Source organism: Podarcis bocagei (assembly GCF_964188305.1).
Source record: "Podarcis bocagei genome assembly, chromosome: Z".
Classification (NCBI taxonomy): Eukaryota; Metazoa; Chordata; class Lepidosauria; order Squamata; family Lacertidae; genus Podarcis; species Podarcis bocagei.
In genome coordinates, this window is record NC_138140.1 from 31,530,670 (window position 1) to 31,557,607 (window position 26,938).

Consider the following 26,938-nt stretch of genomic DNA (forward strand, 5'->3'; position numbering starts at 1 on the left):
GAGGTATGAAGGAGGAGGAACAGAGACAGTAACATAGGCATAGTCTCAGATTGCTTGGGAGAGAACTGGGGGGGGGGGAGCTGTGGAAAGGTGGGGACCTTCAGTCCTTGCAGGTGTCTCTCATTGGGGCAAGACCTACTGGGAAGAGTTGCTGTGATCCCTAGGCCTGCACTGTTTTGGTTCCTTTGAAGCACTGCCACTGGGTGTTCTATTACTGACCTGCCCTGACTCCAGCTCCTGACAGATGACCCTCTACCATCCACACTAATGAAACTTATCAGATTTATGCAGCTTCTTCAACAAACTCTTTGCTGGATCTATCATGAATTGAGCTACTGTTAACAGATTCCCACACATCATGCAGTGAATATCATATGCCTCCTGCCTCTAAAATCAGGATTGCACTTTTGTGAAGGGTATGCACGCATCTGGATAATTACATGGATCCTGCGTGGAAAGTTTTCCACAAATGCAGAGCAAATGGCTTCTTGGTGATAGTCAAGAGGATCAGTCCAAAGTTTAACCAAAAATAACTCCACACACTATCAAACGGGAATTTTCCAAAGGCTACCATCAATAATTCAGACTGAATTGCTATTTTATGCTAGTGCACTGAAGAGAGGAAAAACTGCTTTCAAACAGAAAGGAAGATGGGTGAGAATGAATGCAGTATTGCCACAATAAAGGGGATTAGTCTATTATCAGCTTGCCCAGAATCTTACCCTAGTATTTATTTATTCATTTAGACTATTTCCATTCCATCTTGCAACTTACGTTTTCAAGATAATTAAAAAAATTAAGACAAAAATGGTATGACAGAAACAGGTAATGGAATTTTTTAAATAAACAAAACACAGTACTATTAAAGGAAAGAAGAAGAGGGAGCACCCTAGAGGACTCATATTAAGGGGATAGGCAAATCAGTCAATTTCAGTTTCTCTCTGTTTCTCATTTTCCCACTCTTAAACCCAGTTCTCCATATTTCCACATCGCTTCGTATTTTTTAAAAAGATGTCTTACTCAAAATTAATCTACATTTCAGTGCATATTTTCCTGAAGAGAGAGTATAGTATAGTATAGTATAGTATAGTATAGTATAGTATAGTATAGTATAGTACAGTGGTACCTCTGGTTACGTACTTAATTCGTTCCGGAGATCTGTTCTTAAGTTGAAACTGTTCTTAACCTGAAGCACCACTTTAGCTAATGGCGCCTCCTGCTGCCGCTGTGCCGCTGCTGCACGATTTCTGTTCTCATCCTGAAGCAAAGTTCTTAACCGGAGGTACTATTTCTGGGTTAGCGGAGTCTGTAACCTGAAGCGTATGTAACCTGAAGCGTCTGTAACCCGAGGTACCACTGTATAGTATAGTATATATTTTGTTGCAGGGCAATTTCCCTAGCTACAGTGAGTGCACTTTCATAGAACTATTTTCTGTTACATATGTTATTTAACTTATATGTCACCCTTCATCCAAGGATCACAGGGCAGTCTACAGTATAAAAACAAATAACATAATAACCAACAATAACCAACAACAACAAGGCTTTGGGTTGTTTAATTAGCCAAAGGCCTGGGGAGAAGAGGAATGTTTGATGAGGCATTGTTGGAAGCAACATTCTTTGTGTGTGGCGACAGAGCGCCACAACTCAGTAGCACAGCATATGTCTTTACAAATCCTCGGGTGGGTCATGTAGGGCAAGATGTCTCTGAGATGGTCAATACCCAGGCTATTGATTTATTTAACTTGTTCATTACATTTATATCCCACCTTTCCCCCAAGAAGCTAAAGATGGCGTTCCCTCCAAGTGCCCCAGTTTTCCAAGGACAGTCCTGGAATCACGAAAGCAATCCCAGCTTCTGATTTGGTCCCGGAATATCCCTATTTCCCCCACCTGCACCACTGCTGAGCTCAGGGAGGAGGATGATTTGTCCCAAGGGATGCTTGTCCCAAGCAATGACAACGGTGGCAGCGAGCATCCCTTTGCCTCTTCGTGGCTTCTCCACGGCCACTGCTGGGCAGCTCGTAGCAGCTGTTGGGAAAGTGGGTGAGAAGGAGAGGCTTCCACCACCGAGGCCCTGCACCGTGTGATGTGTTGGCTCTGCAGAAGGCAGGGCTACCCTGGGCGGGAATCAAAGCAGAAGCCCAAGGTGTCTTTTTTTTTTAAAATGCTTTGTGCCTCCATGTCTATTCTTGCCCATTTCTATAATTTATTTATTTAAATCTACCAAACAATAAGATAAAATAAAACTGGGTTAAGGGGTTTTCTCAGGGGAGTGGAGGGTATGTCTGCTGTGTCCCATTGGTGTTGCTTGTGTTTCTTCCATCTGTAAAGGTAAAGGTAAAGGTAAAGGGACCCCTGACCATTAGGTCTTGTCGTGACTGACTCTGGGGTTGCGGCGCTCATCTCGCTCTATAGGCCAAGGGAGCTGGCGTACAGCTTCCGGGTCATGTGGCCAGGATGACTAAACCACTTCTGGCAAACCAGAGCAGCGCACGGAAACATGGTTTACCTTCCCGCCGGAGCGGTACCTATTTATCTACTTGCACTTTGACATGCTTTCGAACTGCTAGGTTGGCAGGAGCAGGGACCGAGCAACGGGAGCTCACCCCGTCATGGGGATTCGAACTGCTGACCTTCTGATCGGCAGGTCCTAGGCTCTGTGGTTTAACCCACAGCGCCACCTGAACCTTCAATACTGGGTTAGTGCCAGCTAGTCTCCTCCTGGGTTTTATTCACCTCTTTGTTTTTTGTTTCTTTAATTTTGACCCCCACACTCTCCACTCAAGCAGCTCAAGGTGGCAATATATCCTCCTCCTTTGCATTTCCCAGTGTTAAGGTATCTTACAGAGCAAACAACTAATCCAAAACTAGTGTGAAATCTGACCACCGCTGCGCAGGAAAAATGGGACATTTTCAACAAAGCATTTCAGTTCAGCTGATTCTTTACACAACTTCACCACCGGGTGTCAGTACAGTAGCGCATATTACACAGAGAATTAATCCACAGTTTGTGTCCCCTTCAAGTCAAGAGCAGTTGGAACATATTATGCTACAATTCCTTCCTTAGCCCCGTTTGTTTCCCCAATAATTGTCACCTCAGTGGCAGAGCAGCGTCTGTTTTGCACCCATGTTCAACCCCCAGCGGTTCCAGATAGGAGTGAGAGAGACCTCCAGATCAATGTTCTGGATAAGAACCTGTAAAGCAGCGACAGCTAACATAGTGCCCTCCAAATGCAGCTAGAACCCAGTGGCGTAGCGTGGGGGGTGCAGGGGGGCCGGCCGCACCGGGCGCAACATCTGGGGGTTAGGGTTAGGGGGCGCAAATCCACGGGTTAGGGGGCGCAAATCCACGGGTTAGGGGGCGCAAATCCACGGGTTAGGGGGCGCAAATTACTTGCCTTGCCCCGGGTGCTGACAACCCATGCTACGCCACTGCTAGAACCCCTCATCATCCCTGACTATTGACCATGGTAGCCAGAGCTGATGAAGCTAGAGAACATTGCACTGGCTATCCCTGCGGTAAAGGCAGGCAGAATTTGACAAATCTCAATTTCATTCCTGAACAAACAAAAGCAGAGCAAACAGATTTGTTCTAAAATTATTTGTTCTAAAATTATTATTATTATTATTATTATTATTATTATTATTATTATTATTATAGGTAAAGGGACCCCTGACCATTAGGTCCAGTCATTACCAACTCTGGGGCTGCAGTGCTCATCTCGCTTTATTGGCCAAGGGAGCCGGCGTAAAGCTTCCGGGTCATGTAGCCAGCATGACCGAGTCACTTCTGGCGAACCAGAGCAGTGCACGGAAACGCCATTTACCTTCCCGCCGGAGCGGTACCTATTTATCTACTTGCACTTTGATGTGCTTTCAAACTGCTAGGTTGGCAGGAGATTATTATTAGGGTTTGAGAAAACAATTTTCACAAAGAAATGTTGCATCTCACATTCATAGCAGAGATAGCCTGCAAAATGCACACAGAGAATTTGTGTAACAGATGCTGCAGAGTTGGGATACTGTGCCCTTGTGCTCCTTCATGGTCGCTCATGTTTCACACCTGCCCTACATTTCCCCCACGTTCTTCCATCACACTCAGCCCATCAACCCCCAGAATTCAAAGTTCTGCAGAGAATGAGACATAACTGCAAAATAAAAATAAAAATGGGATTGTAAGTAAACCAAGCAAAGGAAAGTGTACCTGCATCATAGGCTCAGCTGCTCAGCTTCAGGGATTCTTATGGCCCCTCCAGGCACCCTATTTTCTGTGCTCTCACTCACGATGATTTGCACTCATGATGGTATTGGGGTAGCTATATGCAACCCATCGGTTTGCACCTGCTAAAGTTATGGGGCAGGCTTACAGCTTTGTTTCGAAGCAGTGCCTGCCTCATAACTACTTGCTGAAATCCTGATGGCTTTTATACCGCAAACGTTCTGATTTAATTTTGTGTCCTGCTTTTGTTGTGGTATGGTGCAAGAGTGCCCCTCCATATGGCAATAATGCAACAACACTGGGGAAGCATCTCAAAACTAACAAAGCTGAATGATTTGTGGACGGCCAATATAAATCCACCACTAATTCCACTGCCATTATTGCATCAATAACATGTTGCAGAAAACCACAATCTGGAGAGGATCACAGGGCTTGGAAGACCAAATATGATGGCAGGAATTCTACCTGAATAAGCCAGCTTGGCACCATATAGACATCATGCTGTTTCTGTTCCTAACATAACTATTTGTGGGGACTGCATTGTGAGAATGGATTGATTTATTAAATTTACATGCCCACCTATCAATAACTACAACCACCAACATCAAAAGGAAAGTAGATGAACAACAGCCAGACCACATCTTTTCATTACAAGAAAGACATCATCAAACAGCCTGGGTTTGATCTTTTGTAAGCCACTCTTGAGAGCCTCAAGGGTTGTAAAGTGGGATATAAGTATTCTAGGGTTGCATATACATTATACATTTACAGTACATTTAATAATGGTACTGCTCTATTCTGCCTTGGTCAGACTACACCTGGAGCACCACATCCAGTTCTGGGAGCCACGTTTTAAGAAGGATATTGACAAGCTGGAATGTGTTCAGAGGAGAGCGACCAAAATGATCAAGGGTCTGGAAACCAAACTTTAGGAGGAGTGCTTGAAGGAGCTGGGTATGTTTAGCCTGGTAAAGAGGAGTCTGAGATAGCCATCTTCAAATATCTAAAGGGCTTCCACATGGAAGATGGAGCAAGCCTGTTTTCTGCTGCTTCAGAGGGCAGGACCTGAACCAATAAAATCAAGTTGTACGAAAGGAGATTCTGATTAAACATCAGGAAGAACTTTCTGACAGTAAGAGCTGTTTGACAGTGGAATAGACTCTCCTTCCTTGGAGGTTCCTAAGCAGAAGTTGTCCTGGATGCTTTCGTTGAGATCCCTGCATTGCAACGGGCTGGACTGGATGGCCCTTGGGGTCCCTTCCAACTCTACCCTTTTATGATTCTGTGAAATCCTGGAAAGAGCTGTAGCACTGTGAGAGATAGGCTACAGTTCCAAGGATTATTGAGGCAAAGTGATGTGATTTAAATGGATGGGCCTTAACAGTGTATGCAGCATAAACAAACAAATATTAACTTATCTGAACATGCAATTTTACTTATTTGTTGTTGAATTCAAGGTGATTCTTTAAAAAAGAAAGTGATTTTTAAAACCTTCATCCTTAATGCACAGCAGAGCACGTTTAAAATACACTGGTACCTCGGGTTAGATACGCTTCAGGTTACATACGCTTCAGGTTACAGACTCCGCTAACCCAGAAATAGTGCTTCAGGTTAAGAACTTTGCTTCAGGATGAGAACAGAAATCGTGGCAGCAGTGGGAGGCCCCATTAGCTAAAGTGGTGCTTCAGGTTAAGAACAGTTTCAGGTTAAGTACGGACCTCCGGAACAAATTAAGTACTTAACCCGAGGTACCACTGTACATAGAGGTATTCAACAATGCAGCTCCATCAGTGCAAGAAATTACGGTATGTTTCTGCAATTGGACTTACCTTCTCCTCTCCTCGCCCACTGTTTGCCATGCACCCTCCCCAAATCTGGTCTGAGGGTTATGTGGGAAACCCAGATTTAGGGGACATGCAAGGAGGGAAGATGGAATGGAAGTCCCATTGCACATCCAGAAGTCCTTGAGGTGATGAAACTATTTTGCTGGGTACCACCCTCAGTCTTTTATCTCCAGGTTTAATTATAACATTCATGGACAAACTGCCCTTGGAAGGTGTAGAGATTACATTATGTATGGCTCTGTTCAGCATGGGTTAAAAGGGGCAACCCGTCCACATTAAATCGCCTAAGTGATGCACCCAGGATTAACAGGATACCTCTCAAAGTATTAACAGACCACCCCATTTACTGCTGGATGGATGCTGCATAAAAGAGACTGGGAACTCAGCTACACTGGTAAGAAAAAGAGATTTATATGTGTTGTATATGCGGTATAACATTCTGCAACCAGATGGCGACGTGGAGTTCGTTTTTTTCTCTACCTGTTTTCCCTGTAAGATTGCCGGAATAAGTATCAACAACCTCAGATATGCAGATGACACAACCTTGATGGCATAAAGTGAGGAGGAATTAAAGAACCTTTTAATGAGGGTGAAAGAGGAGAGTGCAACATATGGTCTGAAGCTCAACATGAAAAGAACTAAGATCATGGCCTCTGGTCCAATCACCTCCTGGCAAATAGAAGGGGAAGAAATGGAGGCAGTGAGAGATTTTCCTTTCTTGGGTTCCGTGATCACTGCAGATGGTGACAGCAGTCACAAAATTTAAAGACGCCTGCCTCTTGGGAGAAAAGCAATGACAAACCTAGACAGCATCTTAAAAAGCAGAGACATCACCTTGCCAACAAAGGTCCGTATAGTTAAAGCTATAGTTTTCCCTCGTAGTGATGTATGGAAATGAGAGCTGAACCATAAAGAAGGCTGATCGCCGAAGAATTGATGCTTTTGAATTATGGTGCTGGAGGAGACTCTTGAGAGTCCCATGGACTGCAAGAAGATCAAATCTATCCATTCTTAAGGAAATCAGCCCTGAGTGCTCACTGGAAGGACAGATCCTGAAGCTGAGGCTCCAATACTTTGGCCACCTCATGAGAAGAGAAGACTCCCTGGAAAAGACCCTGATGTTGGGAAAGATTGAGGGCTCAAGAAGAAGGGGACGACAGAGGACGAGATGGTTGGACAGTGTTCTCGAAGCTACAAACATGAGTCTGACCAAACTGCGGGAGGCAGTGGAAGACAGGAGTGCCTGGCGTCCTCTGGTCCATGGGGTCATGAAGAGTCGGACACAACTAAATGACTAAACAACAAAAACAAAAATGCTTATTTGATGTGTCTAGATCCAGCCAAACAGTGGTTCACTGTTCACCTAGCTTGGTCCTATACCTGCCCCCCATCCCTCCACCCTCCTCATTTCCAATGTCCCCATGGACCTGAAAGATGCTGTCATGGCTGGATTCCCTACCCCACCCCCTTTCTCTTATAGAAAACATCTGGTTTGCTCCCTCCAGACAAAGCTGCTCATTTCAGTTTTTGTATTCATGTGCTTTTGCGGGCTGCTAATAGCTCCATCAATATTGCAAACCTCACACTTCATTAATGATTTCAATCCAGCCTTTTCTGATTTGCCCCACTGTTGATGCTGCTAATTAACAGCTTGTAGAGGGGGAGAGTGGCAGGGGATGCTACAAAGGAAGCAGCCCCATGCAGGACTTTCATCTTCATCTGGCATAAACAGCAATGCCTGGCAGAGACCCAGAGATGGCTAAAAGGAACATTCTTCCTTGTTCTGGTGAGACAATGAGGGGAAAGAGTTTTCAAAGGGAAGCAGAACCTTATTCATGTTTTAAGTCAAAGCAGAAATAAAGATAAAACAGTGATTGGCTGTAGTCTGTTTTGGTCTGTGCACTTGAAACCATAATACACATAGCCTGTACCTTGCCAAGCTAGTCATAACCCACCAGTTATATTGGACCAGCAGAAGATTGCAAGGCTGCCTGGCTTTGCTGCCAGTCTGGGACTGCAAAAATGGGAGGGTGTGTTCCTACAACTGTCCTTATTTAGCTAGTCATCCTTCTGCAGGATTCAGCCCCCTTCCCTTTCCCAAATCTCTAGAAGTGAATTATCCAAGTGAGAGGTGCATGCATTTGCTTAGAATGGGTTTGTGTTTGCATTTATTTATTACACCCAAACCAGTAGTGGGCAGCAGTGCAAGGAACTATACCTCCTCCCATCTTGACTAATGTGTCCTGATCCACAGGCCCAAAGGAGGACTTGTGGGAGTGGTTGGGTGCAGGGATACCAAAGAAGGATGTCAAAAACATCAGAGGGATCAGTTCAAGTGCTTTATTAAAGAAAGGTGTGGACTTACAGCAAAGCAGCCTGCCAGGTCTGCCAGATTTTATAAACGTGGGACAGACACTGCAGCAAGGAGAGGGCTTGTCCACACCCAAGCAGATGTTTATACATTCATTATACACAAAGCATCATATATCACTTTGCCCAGGACTTCCCATCATGGCACCTGAAGGCATAAGTGGCACATACCCAAATCTTACAGAGTGCACCCCCCCCCAATACCAGTAAGCCACAGGAATGCAGGGAAATGCTGCCCTGCCAACCTCTACTGACCACACCCTTCCTCTCAAGAGGGGGGCTAATGGAAATGTCCAACCATGCAACTCAAAGTGCAGCAGAGAAGTCAGCATTGAATCACATAAGGACCAATAAAAGTAATGTCCGTCTTATTATACTCCAAAGGCCTGTTGGATCAAATGGGTGTTGAGTAGCCTGGAAGCATATAAATGTAGATAACAGTGATTTCCACAGGGAGGGAGTTCAATAACCAAGGCACCACCACCAAGAAGGACCTGTCTCATGTGCCCCCAGATTATGTTCACCATGTGTACCACAAGCCAAGATCTCATCTGCAGATCTCAAAACATGGGTTGGTTGGGACTGGATAATGTGCCCAATTTTTAAGTACTTGTGTCCTAAACCATTTCAAGTTTTGTGTGCTATTTCTGACAACTTGGGCACTGGTAGCCAGTGCAACTCATTCAGGATAAGTGTATATGATCCCATTGTATTACCCCACAACAGCATTGGGGCCGTGGCATTCTGCAGTAACTGGCAAACTGCAGTAACTGCAGTAACAGGCAAACCAGCCACAGCTGGACATAGGCACTCTTAGCCAGAGAGGCTACATAAGCCTCCTTAGACTCTAGGAGCATTCTCAGACTAACCACCTGTTATTTAAGGGGCAGTGGTGCCCCAACCAGAACAGGCCATCTACCTAAATCCCATACATGGGAACTGTCTACCCACAAAGCCACCATCTCACCAGTATTCAGCTTCAGTTTGTTGGTTCTTATCATAGCCTCCAGGTATGCAGACAGGCACTACAGTGCCATGTGCCCAGTGGTGGCTGGTGCCTATTGGAACTGGTAGGGTGGAAGACAGAGAAGTCAACTGCCTGTGACAGGCAGAGATGACTAATTCTAGTCTGTCTGTCGCCATCATCCTCCCTGAGGTCCACAAGCAGAGGTGGATTTCAGGGAGGGTTACTGGCTCACTCACTCACAGTGGGCGCAGAGCCCTAGGGGCACCAAATTTTGGTGTCACATAGGATAGGGCACAGCTGAAATTTGAAACCCCAAGGTCCTCCACTGCTACAAGGGTAAAACTAAGGAGGAGGAAGCAGACAGTGCGTTCCCTGTCTGGTTGTCAATAAGAAGGCAGGCAAGCAGCTGAGGGCAGACTGAAGTTGGTGAGGCAGTTCTTCATTTCCCCAAATGAGTCAATCTCCATCGCATGTATCGCAATCTGCTGCTCATGCATGGCATCAAACAGAGCACTCTCAGGCAGCTTCCAGAACCCAGTGCCCTGGCACAGCTCATTACTGATACCTGTCCTGTTCTCAACTATGTTCTCCTTCCCCCAGGGATTTGGATCAATGCTGGGCAGTTTTCCTAGCATCTCAGTTCCTGCAGAACATTCTTTGCTTCTCCGAAGGGCTTTATGGATCACCCCCTTCCTTCAAAGAGAAGTAAACAACTAGAGTTAGGAAGATGTGTAAGTGGCAGGAGGGCATAATTAGCTAACAATTCTATTCTGGCTGTGCAAAATTTACAGCGAGTTTCCGGCCACGGTTGAAAATTGATGTTCCTCATCATTGCGTCTTACATGTTTATGCACATCTAGGAAAAAGTATGTATGTTTGATAGAAAATATTCTTCCCTTTGAAGCTGTCTTTGACTCAAAGCTATGGGGGGATAATTAAAAATGGTACAAGCTCCAGTTTTTGAAGAAAGTACACAGTGCCCACAGGAAGGTGAGTCATACCTGATGGAGTTCATTTTTAAAAAAAAAACTAATGAAAACATTTTATCTTACAAACTTAAATGCATCAGGAAATAAATACGAGGTTTTACATTAGGGTTCAATACTAATTCTTGATGGTTTGTACACAAGACCTCTTGTCCTTGAGTTTAAATGCTCAAAACACATTGGGCAATAAACTACACATAAGAACACTGAATAACTCAGTTGATTAGAGCGTGCTGCTTATAATGCCAAGGTCACAGGTTTGATTCCTGTATGGGACAGCTGCATATTCCTGCATTGCAGCAAGTTGGACTAGATCAGGCATAGGCAAACTCTGACCCTCCAGATGTTTGGAACTACAATTCCCATCATCCCTGACCACTGGTCCTGTTAGCTAGGGATGATGGGAATTGTAGTCCCAAACATCTGGAAGGCTGGAGTTTGCCTATGCCTGGACTAGATGATCCCTTCCAGATCCCTTCCAACTCTACAATTCTATAATTCTAGAAACAAAGGAACCTGCCTCATACTGAGTCAGGACACTGTTCCATCCAGCTCATTATTGGCAGTGGCTGTTTAGGATTTCACACAGAGGACACTCCAAGCCCTTTCTGGAGATGCAAGGGATTGTCCCTGGGGCATAGCAGATGCTCTGCCAATGAGCTACAGCCCTTTCCCATGGTGCACAACTGTGTCCATTGAAATTCTCAACCCTATTTCTGAGCAGAAAAATCGGGAGCCAGGCTATTTCACTAAATTTATCCAAAGGGGGGCAGAGAAACCTGTTAGCAGTTTATTGGGGGTCTTCTCCCTATCAGCAGTGGCTGTAGTACAGATTCTGACTTTCCCTCTAAGGTTCCACCCCCCCCAGTCCCCTTGCCACTGCAAGCGATTGTAACAGCAACAGTATTGGCAGCTTGGATGTCGTTTTTGCTTCCTCCGTTGTGCCACTGCCCTGGTGTCATTCCAAGATGCAGGGATGATGTGGGGAGTGGAGAAGGCAGCCACTATGAATTTTATTTTTTAAAATACTGGAGAATTGGGGCAGGGGGAGAAAAAGAAAGAGGCAGAAATTGTCCCATAAAAGTGTCTTCTAAGGCACTTCATCTACGATCTAACAATTCGTCTGTTCTGCACCTTCGTGGTGACCTCCCCTTTCCTTTTTGCTATATTGGTGCCTTCCTTTCTTCACTGTAGAGGCCAAGCAAGTCACACATTGTAACTACAACTGAGCCAGAAGATCTTAACAGAAATTGTTTTGCTTGAAAGTGGGACAAAAGTTTCACAAAACTGCCTCCCCTACACTCACGTTTTTCAATACCACCAGTGCTTTTTTCCCCTGGAGGGATGAAGGGGTACACATACCCCTAAACATTTTGTGAATCTTTGTACTTTTGTCCATTTACTGTATTTATTTTTCCAGATTTGAACTATAAAATTGTGATTTTACTCCGAAACATTTTTTTATAGAAAAAAAGCACTGAATACCACTACCAGTTTTGTGGTCCAGGAGAAAATGAGTGCACTCTCTGTTGTTGTTGGCTATTGCCCCCCCCCCCCTCCATCAAGACGTCCTGCTTCTGGAAGCTTATGTTTGATGTGTTGTTGTTTTTTCCTCTTTATTTTGTTGGAAGCCGCCCAGAGTGGCTGGGGCAACCCAGTCAGATAGGTGATGTATAAATAAATAAATAAATAAATAAATAAATAATGCAAAAACCACTGCTCTCACTTGGATTTGGCTTCATGATGACTTGTGGCTTCATAATGAAGCATCAGAAACTACTGCTTCCTGACCTCTCTAGAGCCTTGTGGGAGACAATCATTGTGCCACAATGCCCATTGTGCCATCATGTCACCGACCAGGTATGCAATGCCTACTGTTAATAAGTTTACCCCATACTTTACCTCTGTTCACATCTTTGAAGATGACCCGGAAACTGCAACTAATCCAGAATGCAGCAGCTAGACTGGTGACTGGGAGTTGCCACCGAGACCACATAACACCAGTCTTGAAAGACCTACATTGGCTCTCAGTACGTCCCTGAGCACAATTCAAAGTGTTGGTGCTGACCTTTAAAGCCCTAAACATCCTCAGTGCAGTACAGTGGTACCTCGCAAGACGAATGCCTCGCAAGACAAAAAACTCGCTAGACGAAAGGTTTTTCCGTTTTCGAGTTGCCTCGCAAGACGAATTTCCCTATGGGCTTGCTTCGCAAGACGAAAACGTCTCGCGACTTTGTTTCCTTTTTCTTAAAACCGTTAAAACAAAGGGTGCTTAGCTTGAACAGCTGCAGTTGCGACTTGACTTCGAGGAGCAACTGTTAGCACGTGGTTTTGTAGCCTTTTCTCAGACTTTGCTCACTTTTGAAGCTTTTCCAAAACTTTTCCAGAACTTCTCTTGCATCCATTTGGTAAGTTAAACTTTTAAAACTTTTTGGGGGGTTTTGGATTTTGGGTTGGGGTGTTTGGGATTCAAGGACTTGGTGTTGTGGGGGGGTTGCGATAATCTGGGAGCTTGTGGGGTTTTTTTGGGAATTTTTATGATTTTCTGTGACCATTGGGCCAGGTGGTTTTTTTCATATTTTTTTTCCTGAGTTTGAATTTCTGAGTGCTGGCTGGCTGGGGGAACAGTTGGAGAGGTTTCTGCAGGAATCTGGGAGCTTGTGGGGCTTTTTTGGGAATTTTTATGATTTTCTGTGACCATTGGGCCAGGTGTTTTTTTTTCAAAAATTTTTTCCTGAGTTTGAATTTCTGAGTGCTGGCTGGCTGGGGGAACAGTTGGAGAGGTTTCTGCAGGAATCTGGGACCATTGAGCCATGTTGTTATTTTTTGAAATTTTTTTTTGTCTGGGTGGGGGAACAGTTGGAGAGGGGTTTGCAGCAGTTGGGGAGGGGCTGGGGGAGCCGTTGGGGAGGGGTTTGCAATTTCTGTGTGGTGGGTGGGTGGGTGTCTGTGGGAACAGTTGAGGTTTTTGAAGGCATTGGTGATTTTTGAAGCTTTTCCAAAACTTATTTTGCAGCCATTTGAGGTTTCTGAAGACTTCGGTGATTGATTGTTGAAGCTTTTCCAGAACTTCTCTTGCATCCATTTGGTAAGTTAAACTTTTAAAACTTTTTTGGGGGGTTTTGGATTTTGGATTTTGGGTTGGGTTTTTTGGGATTCAAGGACTTGGTTCTGGGTTTTAATTTCTGTGTGGTGGGTGGCTGGGTGCTTTTGAATTTTTTGGATTTGAAGCACATCACTGATTTCTTTTTCTTTTTCTGAGTTTACGAAGGTAAGAGCTGTGCTGCCATGGGACCCAAGAAGACTGCTGCTGCGGTGGCCGGCGAGAGGAAGAAGGAGAAGGTGACGCTGGAAATGAAGAAGGAGATCATCCGGAAGCACGACGGCGGAATGCGTGTGACGGACATCGCCAGGGAGTACGGGAGGAATCCATCAACCATCGGGACCATCCTGAAGATGAGGGAGAAGATCCTGGCGACTGATGCAGCCAAGGGAGTCACCAGGATCGTGAAGAACCGCCCAGCTGTTCTGGAGGAGTTCGAGAAGTTGCTGCTCATCTGGATAGAAGAGAAGCAGCGTGCAGGGGACACAGTGTCTGAGGCCGTCATTTGTGAGAAGGCCAAGGCCTTGCACGCTGACCTCATCCGGGAACAGCCAGGAACCTCAGGCGAGCCAGAAGTCTTCAAGGCAAGCAGAGGTTGGTTTGAACGGTTCAAGACAAGATCTCGCATCCACAGCGTGGTCAGGCATGGAGAGGCTGCCAGTTCTGATGTTCCTGTGGCTGAAGACTTTGCAGCGGAGTTCCAGGAGGAAGCAACTGAGGAACGGCTGTCCTCCAAAGAACTGAGGAACATTTGCCTGAAGTGGAAGGATGTGCAGGCTTTTGCACAGCGGCACCACCCTGACAAGCACGTGGCACGTGACCTTGCGAACACTTTTGATACGAGGGTCATGTCGCCTTTCAGGGAGGTGCTGAAAAGGCGGATGAAGCAGCAGACTATGGACAGGTTCTTGAGCAAGAAGCAAAGAGTGGAAGAGGAGCCTTCTTCGAGTTGTCCCCCAGAGTCTTAGAAAATGTACTGTACACTTTGTTGATTTTTAAATGTTTTTCTGTCATGTTTATAAAGTTAATTTATTTTCCCTTCAATTTTTGAAACTGCTCTTTACAGTATGTGTGACTTTAAAGAGCAGTTAATAAACTGTTGTTGTACCAAATTTGGCTGTGTTTGGACTTTTTTTGACCATAGGAGCGCATCAATTGATTTTCAATGCATTCCTATGGGATTTCGTGATTCGCAAGACGAAAAATTCGCTAGACAACAAAACTTGCGGAACGAATTAATTTCATCTTGCAGGGCACCACTGTATATCTGAAGGAGCATCTCCACCCACATCGTTCAGCCCGGACACTGAGATCCAGCGCTGAGGGCCTTCTGGCGGTTCCCTCATTGCGAGAAGTGAGGTTACAAGGAACCAGACAGAGGGCCTTCTCGGTAGTGGCGCCCACCCTGTGGAACACCCTCCCTTCAGATGTGAAGGAAATAAGCAGCTATCTTCTCTTTAAAAGACATCTGAGGGCAGCCCTGTTTAGGGAAGTTTTTAATATTTAATGCTGTACTGTTTTTAACTCTTGATTGGGAGCCGCCCAGAGTGGCTGGGGAAACTCAGCCAGATGGGCGGGGTATAAATAATAAAGTATTATTATTATTATTATTATTATTATTATTATTATTATTATTATCCCCCCAACATCACTGAACCTGTCCCCCTCCCCCCAAAGAAAACCTTTTGTGCACCCAACAAACAGGATGACAAAGTTTGTGGTACATTTTGACTTAGCCCCCAACTGTAAAAGCGCTGCACTAAAAATGTGCTCCAAAATGCAGGAAATAGGCCCTTTTCTCTCTCTTGTGACCACAGGACAGCCCTTTTGAGGGATGGGGAAAACAAGTTAGGCAATGTTTCTGTTATTTATACATGGCAGGCGCCCCTCACCTCATCAAAAGATGGCTACATTTTTGTAATCTCTTTTTCTGTCAATAAATATAACTCATTAAATCTGTGGGCTAGGCAGCTTGTTACTCAGAATGCCTCATTATCTGAAATTGGGTTACGTCCTATGACAAGCCACATTTGTATCCAAGACCCTTATTTAACCACATAGATACTGCTGTCATCTGTATAATAATCACCATTCTGATAGCCAGCATTGAGAAGAGAAGCCATTGGCCATGTCCATTTTAATGAACCAACAAAAACGCTCTTCTCAAGGCTGAGAGACATCTAAGATGACCTTTCATGTGTGTATGAAGAACACCTCAAGAATTGTTGTTTTGAAGCATTCCACCGGAGTTTGTAGACAAGAAATGTAGTGACAAGAACTAGTGTCAAACACAAAGCAGTGAAGCAGAGATGAATTGATAGCACCAGTGGCTAATAATAATAATAGTGACCTCCACTTGTAGAGACAGTAGATTGCTAGCATCTAGGAATGCACAACCAGGGGTGGACGTTGCAGTCATGCCTCCCCAGCGAAGGCTGATCACTAGAGAAGATGGGGCACTACCCTACCTTCCTTAGAGCTAGACCAGGAGGTGGTACTGCCTTTCAGCTTGCTCTTCCTTAGTCTCATTGCTACCCTTGCTGATTCCAGTATCCATCCAGACAAGACCAGACCTGGAGGCAGGGATAGTCCTCAAATAACGACTAAACCTGCCTCCTCGGTAATGACATGGTCTGGTCTTAGCGTAACTCCTCCTACCCATGATCATTGAGATTAGTTGTCCCATATATAAACATTTGGAAGTAAACCGCTTTAACCAGGATTTTTGTACCAGCTTACAGAGCAAAGAGAAGCAATTTCACATTTAGTGTTTTGCTGTAAAGTGCAGCTCCTGGCCTGGCTACCTTTCATTACCTGCAGCTGTGGGGGTAGATAATGGATGGATAATAGTAATAGCACACTGTATACTGGGGAAGCGTTCAATAAATAAATGGGCAATGATAATAAAGCATAATGTTCAACAGGTGGGGAAATAAGCCTCTTATCGTTGAATCCTATATAGCAATTGCCATGCAGATGAACCTAATGAGTGGGTGTTTGTGGCTTTTTGCCGTTCCAGTCTTTTAAATGACAACTCAGCATGGACGTGGGAGATTTGCGTTCAAATCCTCAACACAGTGTGGAATTTAATGGTACATTCAGGAGAGTTTGTGGTGAGGAAGGGGAAGTAAGAACTGCGCTACACTGTAATGAAAACCATTACAAAAATTATTCATCCAATAAGTTGTTTTGGGCCGGCCAAAGACATTTTATAGGTATCACTACAATGCCCGGTAAGTAGAGACCTTACAAAATTGCACTCAGTGTCTTGCAAAATATTACAGGGCCAAACTATACGTGATGTTACTCTTAAGCTTTAAATGAATGTGCTTAACCTGGCTGGTTTTATATTGGAGAGAAATCAGCTGCAGGGCTGCAAGGCGGGATATGCTACCATTCCAGAGTGGATTCATTAGCCAGGTTTTTTCTCACTGTCTGTGTGTGCTGATAATTCCCTCTTGCCTGCCTCCAGACATGCTGTTTATAGAAAACAGCGCTTTGGGAGCAAGACGCAGACTTAGAAAGATTTCCAGTGGAAAGCCGGCACAAGGCCCTGATCCATATTGGAAGCATGCTCTGGATCAGGAACCTACAGCTGCTTCCGCTACAAAATAAAATCAGCCAGCATAAGAACACACATTTATACACATGAGAAAATCACATATAACTTGTCTCTTGTGACAAAGAAACTCTGCATGCTAAAGGCAGATTTGTGGTGGGCATATGTGGACTAAGAATTCTAGGATCCAAAGAATGTAAGTGCAGACAAATGTTTCTAATTCCACAAAGTGCAAGGTACATGTCAGAGCCAGCTGTGAGAACCAGTCAGCAAGGTCTATTAAAATGTAATCCTTGGAATCTGTTGTGGAAAGACCCACTTCTTCCTCACGCAGACTCCCTCCACTGAATGACCTGGAAATGAATTATCTGTATAAAGAGGTAAAGGGCAAAGAGGTAAAGTATTCGGATCTTCCTTCATCCCTATTTATTCTTCTTGAGATGTGGCACTCTCCTGGTCTGTCTTTGGTACAGATCTAATCTCTCTTTAGTGAATAATTAATCTTCTTGGGGACAAGGCTGCATATACTTCAGGGTAGGCAGAAATCAAGAGGAAGGCTGCTTTTCACAGTTTCTGGGAACTTGGATGGTCTCACCTGTACTGCGTTGTTTCCTTCCAAGAAAAGTAACATCATGCCCTCCATCTTCCAGTAACATCATCCCCTCCATCTTCCAGAGGAAGGTCTATTTATGCTTACAGTTGGGCTTCTTGGACTGAATGAGACATATGACTTTTAATAAACATCCTCCTATTAATTCTGGGCAGCCAGGTGCTACAGAATGAGGAACTCCTAGTTAGATCGAGAGGATATATCCTGTGTGTGAGAATCTGTTATGACCAGAACCTGCTGTGCGGTACAGTTGGAAACAGGATCCAACATGAACAGTAGTCATGGAATTGAGACTCACAAGAACATGTGGATCAACACCTAGATCAGGCTTCCTCAACCTCGGCCCTCCAGATGTTTTTGGCCTACAACTCCCATGATCCCTAGCTAGCAGGACCAGTGGTCAGGGATGATGGGAATTGTAATCTCAAAACATCTGGAGGGCCTAGGTTGAGGAAGGCTGACCTAGATCCCCACTTGGGAAGAAAACCTGATGGGCTTGTGAACATGGATAGCAGACTTTTCAACCTTTTTGAGTCCATGGCTCCCTTGACCAACGACATTCTTTCTGCAGCACTCCTGTAGGGCTCAGGAGCCCAGTAATGTCACCCTTTGTCTGCAGAGCTAGCAGCCTCTCACCCTTTTTCGAACACACTCCCTTATGGAGTGTTCCCTCGCCCTCCTCTCCTTGGGAGTCCTCTGGGCAGCTGCCACCCCTAGTCTCTGAGCTGAACCCCACCCCACCCCACCCCTAAAAAAGGTGCCTTCAAGTGGCACCATTAGCCAGCAGAGCTTATATCCAGGGCTGCTGCAACTAACAGCTGTGCAAGCTTTTGGGAGGCAGAGATATGAGAGAGCATCAGAGGAGGAAGGGAAGGAAAGAGGGACAGAGGCCAGTGTCTGGCACCCCATGTCCCATGGCACTGGTTGAAAACCACTGATGTATAGTATTTCCCATCAGTTCATGCTAGGATTGGAGCCTGTCCCTCAGCATTATACGTGTACCCCTGAACTGGGGGTGATACAGGCAATGCTCTATGCTAGTGGCATGTGCCATGCTCAATTTGTAGTGATGGGGTGTGCTGGAGGAGGTGGCAGCAGCAACAACTGGTGTACTAGACAGCTGCAAAGCATAAGGCATGGGTGATTCTTCCTCCTTCCATCATCTCAAGGCTTTATCCCATGTTATAAGCCTCCAGGGTGGGTTTTATTTATTTATTTGGGCAATTTATATACCGCTTATATGTTAACAGATCTCTAAAGCAGTTTATACCATAGGCTATTAAATAAAAGGCCAATAGTAATCCGGAAAACCTCTTGTGTACTAAAATAATCATTACACATAAAAACCAGCTACAAACATTATCTCAGAGAATCCTTGTCCTTGAGTGAAGATAGGTGGAGGCATTATGCTGGATGGTCTAGGATATGACTTTCTATTACTTTCCTGGCCTATTGAGGTGCAGTGCCTATGAAAATGGATAGCAGATCTACAGCCATGGTGCTTGCTTCCTGCTTCATTGCACCACTCCAGTAAGAACACTGTCCAGTAAGGCTTCTGACTTCAGTGGTATCTTCCTACAATCTTGTCTAGCCAGTCTAAATTGGCAAGGTGCAGGAACAGGGAAAGGAAACATCTGTAAGCTGCTCCTATAAGGTAATAATGAACCTGAGAAAGGCATTACCAAAGAGCTTCCAGGAGCTAAAGAACCTTCAATGGGGCTTCACATTTGACTTTTCTTGACTCACAGGAGAGCAGCAGGATCTGTGTCCTCCTGCAAACATCTGGGAAGGCAAGAGACATGGCCATGAAGCAGGAACAGCAACAGAGCTGCAGAGAGCAATAGAGGATCAGTGGCCTGAGATTGTGTGTCCCAGCTTGCTGAAAGCAAAATAGAGGGAAGGCCTGAGTGAGAAGGTGGTCTGAACAGAAGGAAAGGAGCTCATATCTTATTAAATATTTATTTAGATGTCTTTTTGTCCTCATTATATCCCACTTCTCCGCAAGTCTGTTTAATGCAACTTTCTCTTCTGGGCCAGATATGTACCACTGGAAAATGAATAGGTAGAAGGGGGAAAGAAGTATGTTTGGGGAACTTTCAATCTTTGACTTGGGCCAGAACGCTAAAAAACAAAAACAAAAAAACCACCCAAACCTTCCTCCTAGTAACTACATTGGGGGATATCTGATTTAAAGAAGTGGTTAGTTTCCAACATCATCCCCAGCACAAACTTCTACATTCCCCACAAAAAAAACCAAAACCAATCTCGACCTCACTAAGATTGGGGTAACCACCCTGGAATATGTGGTCAAGAATGAACAGGTGAGAAGAGGTGAAAACCCTGTACCACTACTTCAACACATAAGCTCACTACTTGGTGGGTAGTACTTTATATAAATATCGTCATCTTCACAATTTATCACTATTCCTCCTACTCCTATGATGACAGAGTTCAAAAATGTGAGATTCAGATTTAACTTCGTGATGAACTCATACAAGGCCAATGATTGAGAATACAGAAACTGAAAAATTCATGTAGGAAAACGAATCACTTAGCCTTTATTGAATTTCTTCAGTCTTTCATACTTGGTAGATATAGAAAAATATCCTTAAGTGTAATAGATAAAAGGTAGCAAAGACAGTTAGCCCTTTATGCTAACCAATTTGACTTAATAGATACAAGTTTGTAACAAACAAATTCAATTTATTAATTAAAGTTTTGTGAAACTATATCCAGAAAACTTAGGAAACAAAAAAACAGTGACCATTTCTGGAATTATTAAAAAGCGTGCATTTCAGTGTGGATGCATTAACTTTAAAAAGGAAAAACATAGTAAGAAAAAGGAAAAAAAGATGCAGTTATACAGAATGGATACATTAGAAAAACAATCTTTAACCAAAATAAGTGACTTAAAAACTATTCAATAACTGAAATACAATATTCATATTTTATTTTAAAGTGTGGACCAAATCAAACTTGGTAAACTATCTGTTGATAAGTTAAAAATTCTATGGCACAAATTTTCACAAAAAAGTTAAGGCAGCAACCAACAGTTTATATAAAAATAGCTGATTAGGTTTCTAATGAATGAAATAACCTTTGTTGTGTGATGGATTTTGTTAATACAAGATTATAAATATCCTTATATATATATACACACAAAAACAAGATCAATACAAATGGATGGAATCCATATTTCAATAAACCAAGATCTTATGTCCTGGGTTGCAGTGGAGGTACTCAAGTTAAATATCTGTCATAATTCTTCTTGCTACACATACCATTTACATGTCATAAAATTGCAGTACAAATACTGAGTTTCATAAGAGAAATTCAGTTTTTAAATCACACTAAATTTACAAAACTTACCCAAACTGGTCCAACGGACGTTATGTTAAAGATATATTCACTTCAACTTCGTTGGCACATTTTAATAGTAAGTATATATATATATATATATATATATATATATATATATATATATATATATATTTGCTTTCGTAGATTTTCACGGGTACAGGAATGCAGGTTTTGGTGTCTTCGGGTATCTTCCCGTGTAAGAGTTGGGGTGTCTAGGCGACGTTTCGACGAGGTCTCACTCGTCATCTTCAGGCTGGTGCTTTCGGCTTCTTGTTACTAGAACAGAGCAGGATCTCAGTGTTTGAGTTCCTATAAATACTGTTGAGGGGGTGTGGTGTATAGCCTCCAACGTTCTGGGCAGAGAGGAAGTTCCCAGGTTATTGTGCCTTTTCTTCTTTTGTTCATTAATTACTTGAGGGATATCTCAAGTAATTAATGAACAAAAGAAGAAAAGGCACAATAACCTGGGAACTTCCTCTCTGCCCAGAACGTTGGAGGCTATACACCACACCCCCTCAACAGTATTTATAGGAACTCAAACACTGAGATCCTGCTCTGTTCTAGTAACAAGAAGCCGAAAGCACCAGCCTGAAGATGACGAGTGAGACCTCGTCGAAACGTCGCCTAGACACCCCAACTCTTACACGGGAAGATACCCGAAGACACCAAAACCTGCATATATATATATATATATATATATATAGTTGCACAACACAAAATACAGGAAAACCACCAGAAGCTTTCAAGATAAATTGAAGTCAAGTGTTATTACAGCAAACAAAAGAAAAAAGTCAAGTGTTATTACAGCAAACAAAAGAAAAAGAAATTGGGAGCTTTACAAGGGTAGCTTACGTACTGAGAATGCATTGACCATTTTGTGCTGGGACCACCTCCACAGCTGCCAGCAGCTTAACAATGAACAGAGTGAAGATTGTTCGCTCTAAACAGTTATACAGTATGCTCAATTTTTTTATTAAAAAAAAATCCAAATTTGTTTTGCATATAACTAGATACGGAGTGATCCAGTTAATAACAGACAGCAGGGTAGGGAAAGGACGTGAGAGCTTTTGCATTTGAATATTCACCAACTCATATAAAAATGACATTATCTTTCTTTCAGCTGCAGTCTCCTGCTTTCTATGTACTGTACGCATAAGCAGGAGATAGTCCTCTGGCGGCAAGATTACAACAACACAAGGAGCTGAAAGGGCAAGGAGCTAATACTTGAATCTCTTTCCCTTGATCTCCTTACCCCAGGAAAAAAGCATTTTCAACAGCTGGGAAGCACAGCAAATTGCTGACTCCTGCTCCTTTAGTTACTCAAAGCTTTGCTGCCTGCCTTCCATGCTGGGGGCAGTGGTGAGGAGGGCAGAGCAGACTTTCATTTCTGCACAGATGTGTCTCTTCCAAGCAAATGTTCAGTCAGCAGATTCCACGCACTCTCTGCCAGTGCCACAGTGACACATTTACCAACACATGTCCCCCTCCCCATGTTGTTGTGTTACAGGATGTTGGATATAGGCATGTCTGAATTGTGCTCCTTTAAAACCAACATCAAACCTTGGCATTAGTTCAATGTTTCCTGCTATAGATAAAAGACAACCTTTGCAATGTCCGAGTCCCAATGAAATCAACCTAAGACCAAAGTCTTAAGGACCTCACCGTGGCATGTCTCGTTGATTTCAACAGGCCCGAAGCACACCCACCTTTTTCTCAATTGTCTTGGTGATTCTGACATACTGGGATCATAGCTGATCGCAAGCACTTCATTTTCAAGCGCAGCCAGATAAAAGGCCAAAACCATAATATAGTCCAGCAAATGGAGGGCACATCACGCGCTCTCTCTTGCTTAGAAAATATCATTAATTCATTCAACTGGTCAGTTCTTTTTAAACACCTGATCTAACTCCTACAAATGTTCTAGGTGGGGAAGAGAACTAAATGCACTATTTTAGGAGGCTGCTCTATGAATACCTATGAATTTTATGCAGAGGAAAAGTGGATGAGAGTCATTTAAAAAATTGCAAACCCTTTTTTCCCCTTTTTTAACTAGTCACTTTTATATCACATATGCTACCTTTGACAACAAATTAAGCTCCAACCTACACATTGACATGGGTGGGCAGAGGCTTTCTGTGTTCTTCATAAAGCGTCAGTGAGTTTTGGTAGAACTACACTGGATTTTAAATTCTGTGACCTCTTGGCTGCTTTTTTTTTTTAAAAAGCTACAGGAATGTTGGGTGAGGCACAGCCAGTGATGAGGGTGGGCTAGTTTGGGCCCAAGAGGTAGGCGGAGCCTATTGTACAGGCTAGAAAAGGGGAGCATTTAACAAGAGAAAAGACTCTTCAACTGAAGAAAACTCCTCTATATGACAAGGAAGGTGACTAGGGAGGAAGAAGTTGCTTTTTACCTGTTTCCAAACCAACTGGCATCTCCAGCTAAGAGGTTTCTATGGGGAAAGTAGCAGGAAGAGCTGGATAATTACAGAAGGTAGAGTTCGGTCTCATCGATAGTGTGGAATTAACTCCAGCCACCTGCAACAAACACTGGAACAGCTACTCCAAGAGAAAGACGGAGGTTTGAGAAATACCTGCAGCTACCAGCTTATTTAGCATATCTGTTGCAGCTTTGAGGCACAATGCTGTGGGGAGCTTGTACAATTCTGTTCACCTCAAAGGAAACATTTCCAGCAGTGCTTTGCCTTAACAATACAGTAATATTTCACGGTGGTTAACACACACACACACACACACACACACACACACACACCCCTGCCTATCAAATTAGCCATCCATTGCCATCATAGTGCTAACCATATTAGCAGAAGAAAAAATAGTTCAAATCTGTAACAGCAGTTATCTGGCCAGTTGGCCAGCCTGTAGCCCTCCAAATGCTGCTGGATTCCACCTCCCATCACCCCTAATCCTTGAACATGCTGGCTGAGGATGGAGGGAGTTGGGAGTCTCAGGTCAGCCACCCCAGATATAGGCAATGTTCAAAAAAAGGCTGGTGTATGTTAGGAAGTGAACATTGGCTGCAAGTCACTTATTGCCACAGGGTGGGAAATGTCACATTAGTCTGGCATGGCCTCTAAGCGATGTCATCTTGCAGAGGTAGCATGTAAAAAATGGCATGTGGTTTGCTTAAGTACTGGGTTGTTGTTGCTGTTTTAATGCATTAAACTGTTCCACATTCCAGGTTCAGCTAGGAGGCATTAAACTAGCATGCGCTGATTTGTCCAAGCTATTCTTGCTATAGTCATCCGAATAAATCAGGATTTAAATTTATACCCCATCCACCCATAGTTAACATTAATTCATGAGCAGGGGAAGATTTTCCCAATGGTTCTCCAATGAAAATCAAACATTAATACCTTCTCTGTGAAAGCACATAATACAATGCCAAATATCAAAGACTATTCCAGTAGTTGTAATAGTTACGCAACTCAACCCTCATATAAATACCATCTGGATGAAATACATTGGTTTGTGTGGTAAAGTCATTGGGTTCTTGCACATGGGGGACATCACCAAGGTAGAAAAGGTACCGTACACAGAAGTTAGTTCCCCAACTTACTCCCAGGTTAAGTAGGTACAGAATAGCATGTCATTGTGGATTAGTCTTCACATAATGCAAGAATCTAAAAAGTGGGCCAAATTCAGATCGAAATAGGATGCAGGTGGCACAGCCAGAATGTTACCATTCTGGGGTTTTTAAAGAGAGAGATTGAGAGAGAGGGATTGAGAGTGTGTGCCAGCCACTCCTGCAGCTGTACAGAAAAGAAAATTACAGCAGCTGCAAGTGCCCTTATCCCCTACACAAGCCGATTCCACCAAAATTCCATTTTATAGAATTGTTAAAAGGGAGTCCTGACTTCCCTTGTGTCTGATCACCTGGGTTCATGTTAAAGGTTCTAGTAAAAAGACAAGTCCCGAATAGAACCTGATGGGTGTGGTGCAGGGAATGTACAACCCTCCAAGAGAAGAGGAGAAGAGGAGGTTTAGCCTGGAGAAGAGGAGGTTAAGGGGTGATATGATAGCCATGTTCAAATATATAAAAGGATGTCACATAGAGGAGGGAGAAAGGTTGTTTTCTGCTGCTCCAGAGAAGCGGACACGGAGCAATGGATCCAAACTACAAGAAAGAAGATTCCACCTAAACATTAGGAAGAACTTCCTGACAGTAAGAGCTGTTCGACAGTGGAATTTGCTGCCAAGGAGTGTGGTGGAGTCTCCTTCTTTGGAGGTCTTTAAGCAGAGGCTTGACAACCATATGTCAGGAGTGCTCTGATGGTGTTTCCTGCTTGGCAGGGGGTTGGACTCGATGGCCCTTGTGGTCTCTTCCAACTCTATGATTCTATGATTCTATGATTCTAAGAGTTAGCTGGACTACAAGTCCCATCCTGCCCCTGGACCATTGGAAGCGGCAAGGTGGGGTGGATGAGAGCTGGAGTCTAGCAGCATCTAGAGGGCCACAGGCTCTCCCCATAATGCCTGCTCTACTGAATATACAGGCTAACAAATTTGAACAGGCTTATGATCCGCTGCAAACTAACCTGAGTGTAGAAGGCTGGCACAGACAGTTAAATAAATAAAATAAATAGAAATAAATAAAAATGCATATTTGCATCACTTGAAGATTGCAAGACTCTTATCAAACAGCTATTGCGGCTCAGTCACATCCATATAAAATACATTTTTGGGCTAAGTCAAGTCATACATTTCAGCTGCTGAAATTCCTGCATTGCAGGGGGCTGGACCAGATGACCCTTGGGTACCTTCCAACTCTAAGATTCCATGACATCAAGAAGTGCACAAGAATATGCAAACAAGGCCCCCAAGATGTTAAAATTAAAGTCTTGCAGAGTTATATTCACATCCCACCCAAGCCCTTAAACACACTGGCTGTGTTGTGCGTGTAAAACTGGAACAAATGCCTTACTGTCAAGGGTTCTTGAGGGAAGGAAGAGAGTTCCCTAGCACAAGGGAAGTGCATCAATAAATGATTGATAAAACAATAAAAATTGATGCAGGACTTTCCAGGACAATCACAAGGGACGTGCCTAAGCAGTATTCAAGTTCTCACATTTTACTTCTAGCCAAGTAAAATGTGAGTCCGCTTGGGGAAACCTGGGCACCTAAGTGGGAGGTAGTCAAAAGTACAGAAAACTAAATTTTTCATTGAAAGATTAGCAAATTATGGGTTCTTCAGATATGCTTTGCCTTTCTACTCACACCCATTCACTTGCATTCTACGATGACCATTAGAAAGCTAGGGCAGAAAAAAGCAATTAACTGCCAACACTCAACAGGTTGTAAACCAATGTTATCCATACTCAGAGCAGACCCATTGAAATAAATGGCTTTTGAGGGCCATTAATGGCAATGGCTCCGTTCCAAGTATGACATAGTCAGATACAACTCAATAGCTATAGCGAGCAGTGCATTTGTGCTAAACTGAAGTGGAAGAAAAAGGTTTCCAGCATCAAGGTACTGTGCAGGTCCATTAGGTCTTGTATAGATCCTTTCCACACTATCTAATGGCACACAATCAAAACCTGTGCTCTCTGAAAGGACTTTGACTTGCATGACACAAAATAACTGCAGGGTTCGGCAATATGTGCCTGCTGTACTGCTTCTCCCATTTCCTTTTCCCCATTATTGTCCAAATATCCTCCTTTCTCTAACTGCCTCCCTCTTCCACATTGCTATCCACTACACTTCTGCCTCTTCCCTATCATTCCCACTCTCTTCATTTCTTTTTTAATTGAAAGTAATTTTCTGGTGGATTTTACTCCTCACAGCAGAAGTCATGCCTGTGACATGATTACAGGAGAGTGCAAGGGGGGGGGGAGATATACAACATGGCCTTGGGAAGAGATTTAAAAGCTTCCTGAGAATCTCAACTTTCATTTTT

The 26,938-nt window shown here is 43.7% G+C and overlaps 1 protein-coding gene and 1 long non-coding RNA gene across 2 annotated transcripts; both read left to right on the forward strand.

The window, feature by feature from the left end:
• The first annotated feature begins 12,493 nt into the window (after nucleotides 1-12,493).
• Nucleotides 12,494-14,475, forward strand: LOC308579166 (putative CENPB DNA-binding domain-containing protein 1). The gene is made up of 2 exons (XM_081179979.1): nucleotides 12,494-12,797; nucleotides 13,406-14,475. Exon 2 carries the CDS (start codon nucleotides 13,678-13,680, stop codon nucleotides 14,458-14,460), a length of 783 nt encoding a protein of 260 aa, XP_081036105.1. The 5' UTR covers nucleotides 12,494-12,797; nucleotides 13,406-13,677; the 3' UTR covers nucleotides 14,461-14,475.
• A 7,222-nt stretch (nucleotides 14,476-21,697) lies between these two features.
• Nucleotides 21,698-23,237, forward strand: LOC308579220. The gene is made up of 2 exons (XR_014004371.1): nucleotides 21,698-21,811; nucleotides 21,845-23,237. It is a non-coding gene; the product is annotated as an uncharacterized lncRNA (long non-coding RNA).
• Nucleotides 23,238-26,938: the final 3,701 nt, after the last annotated feature.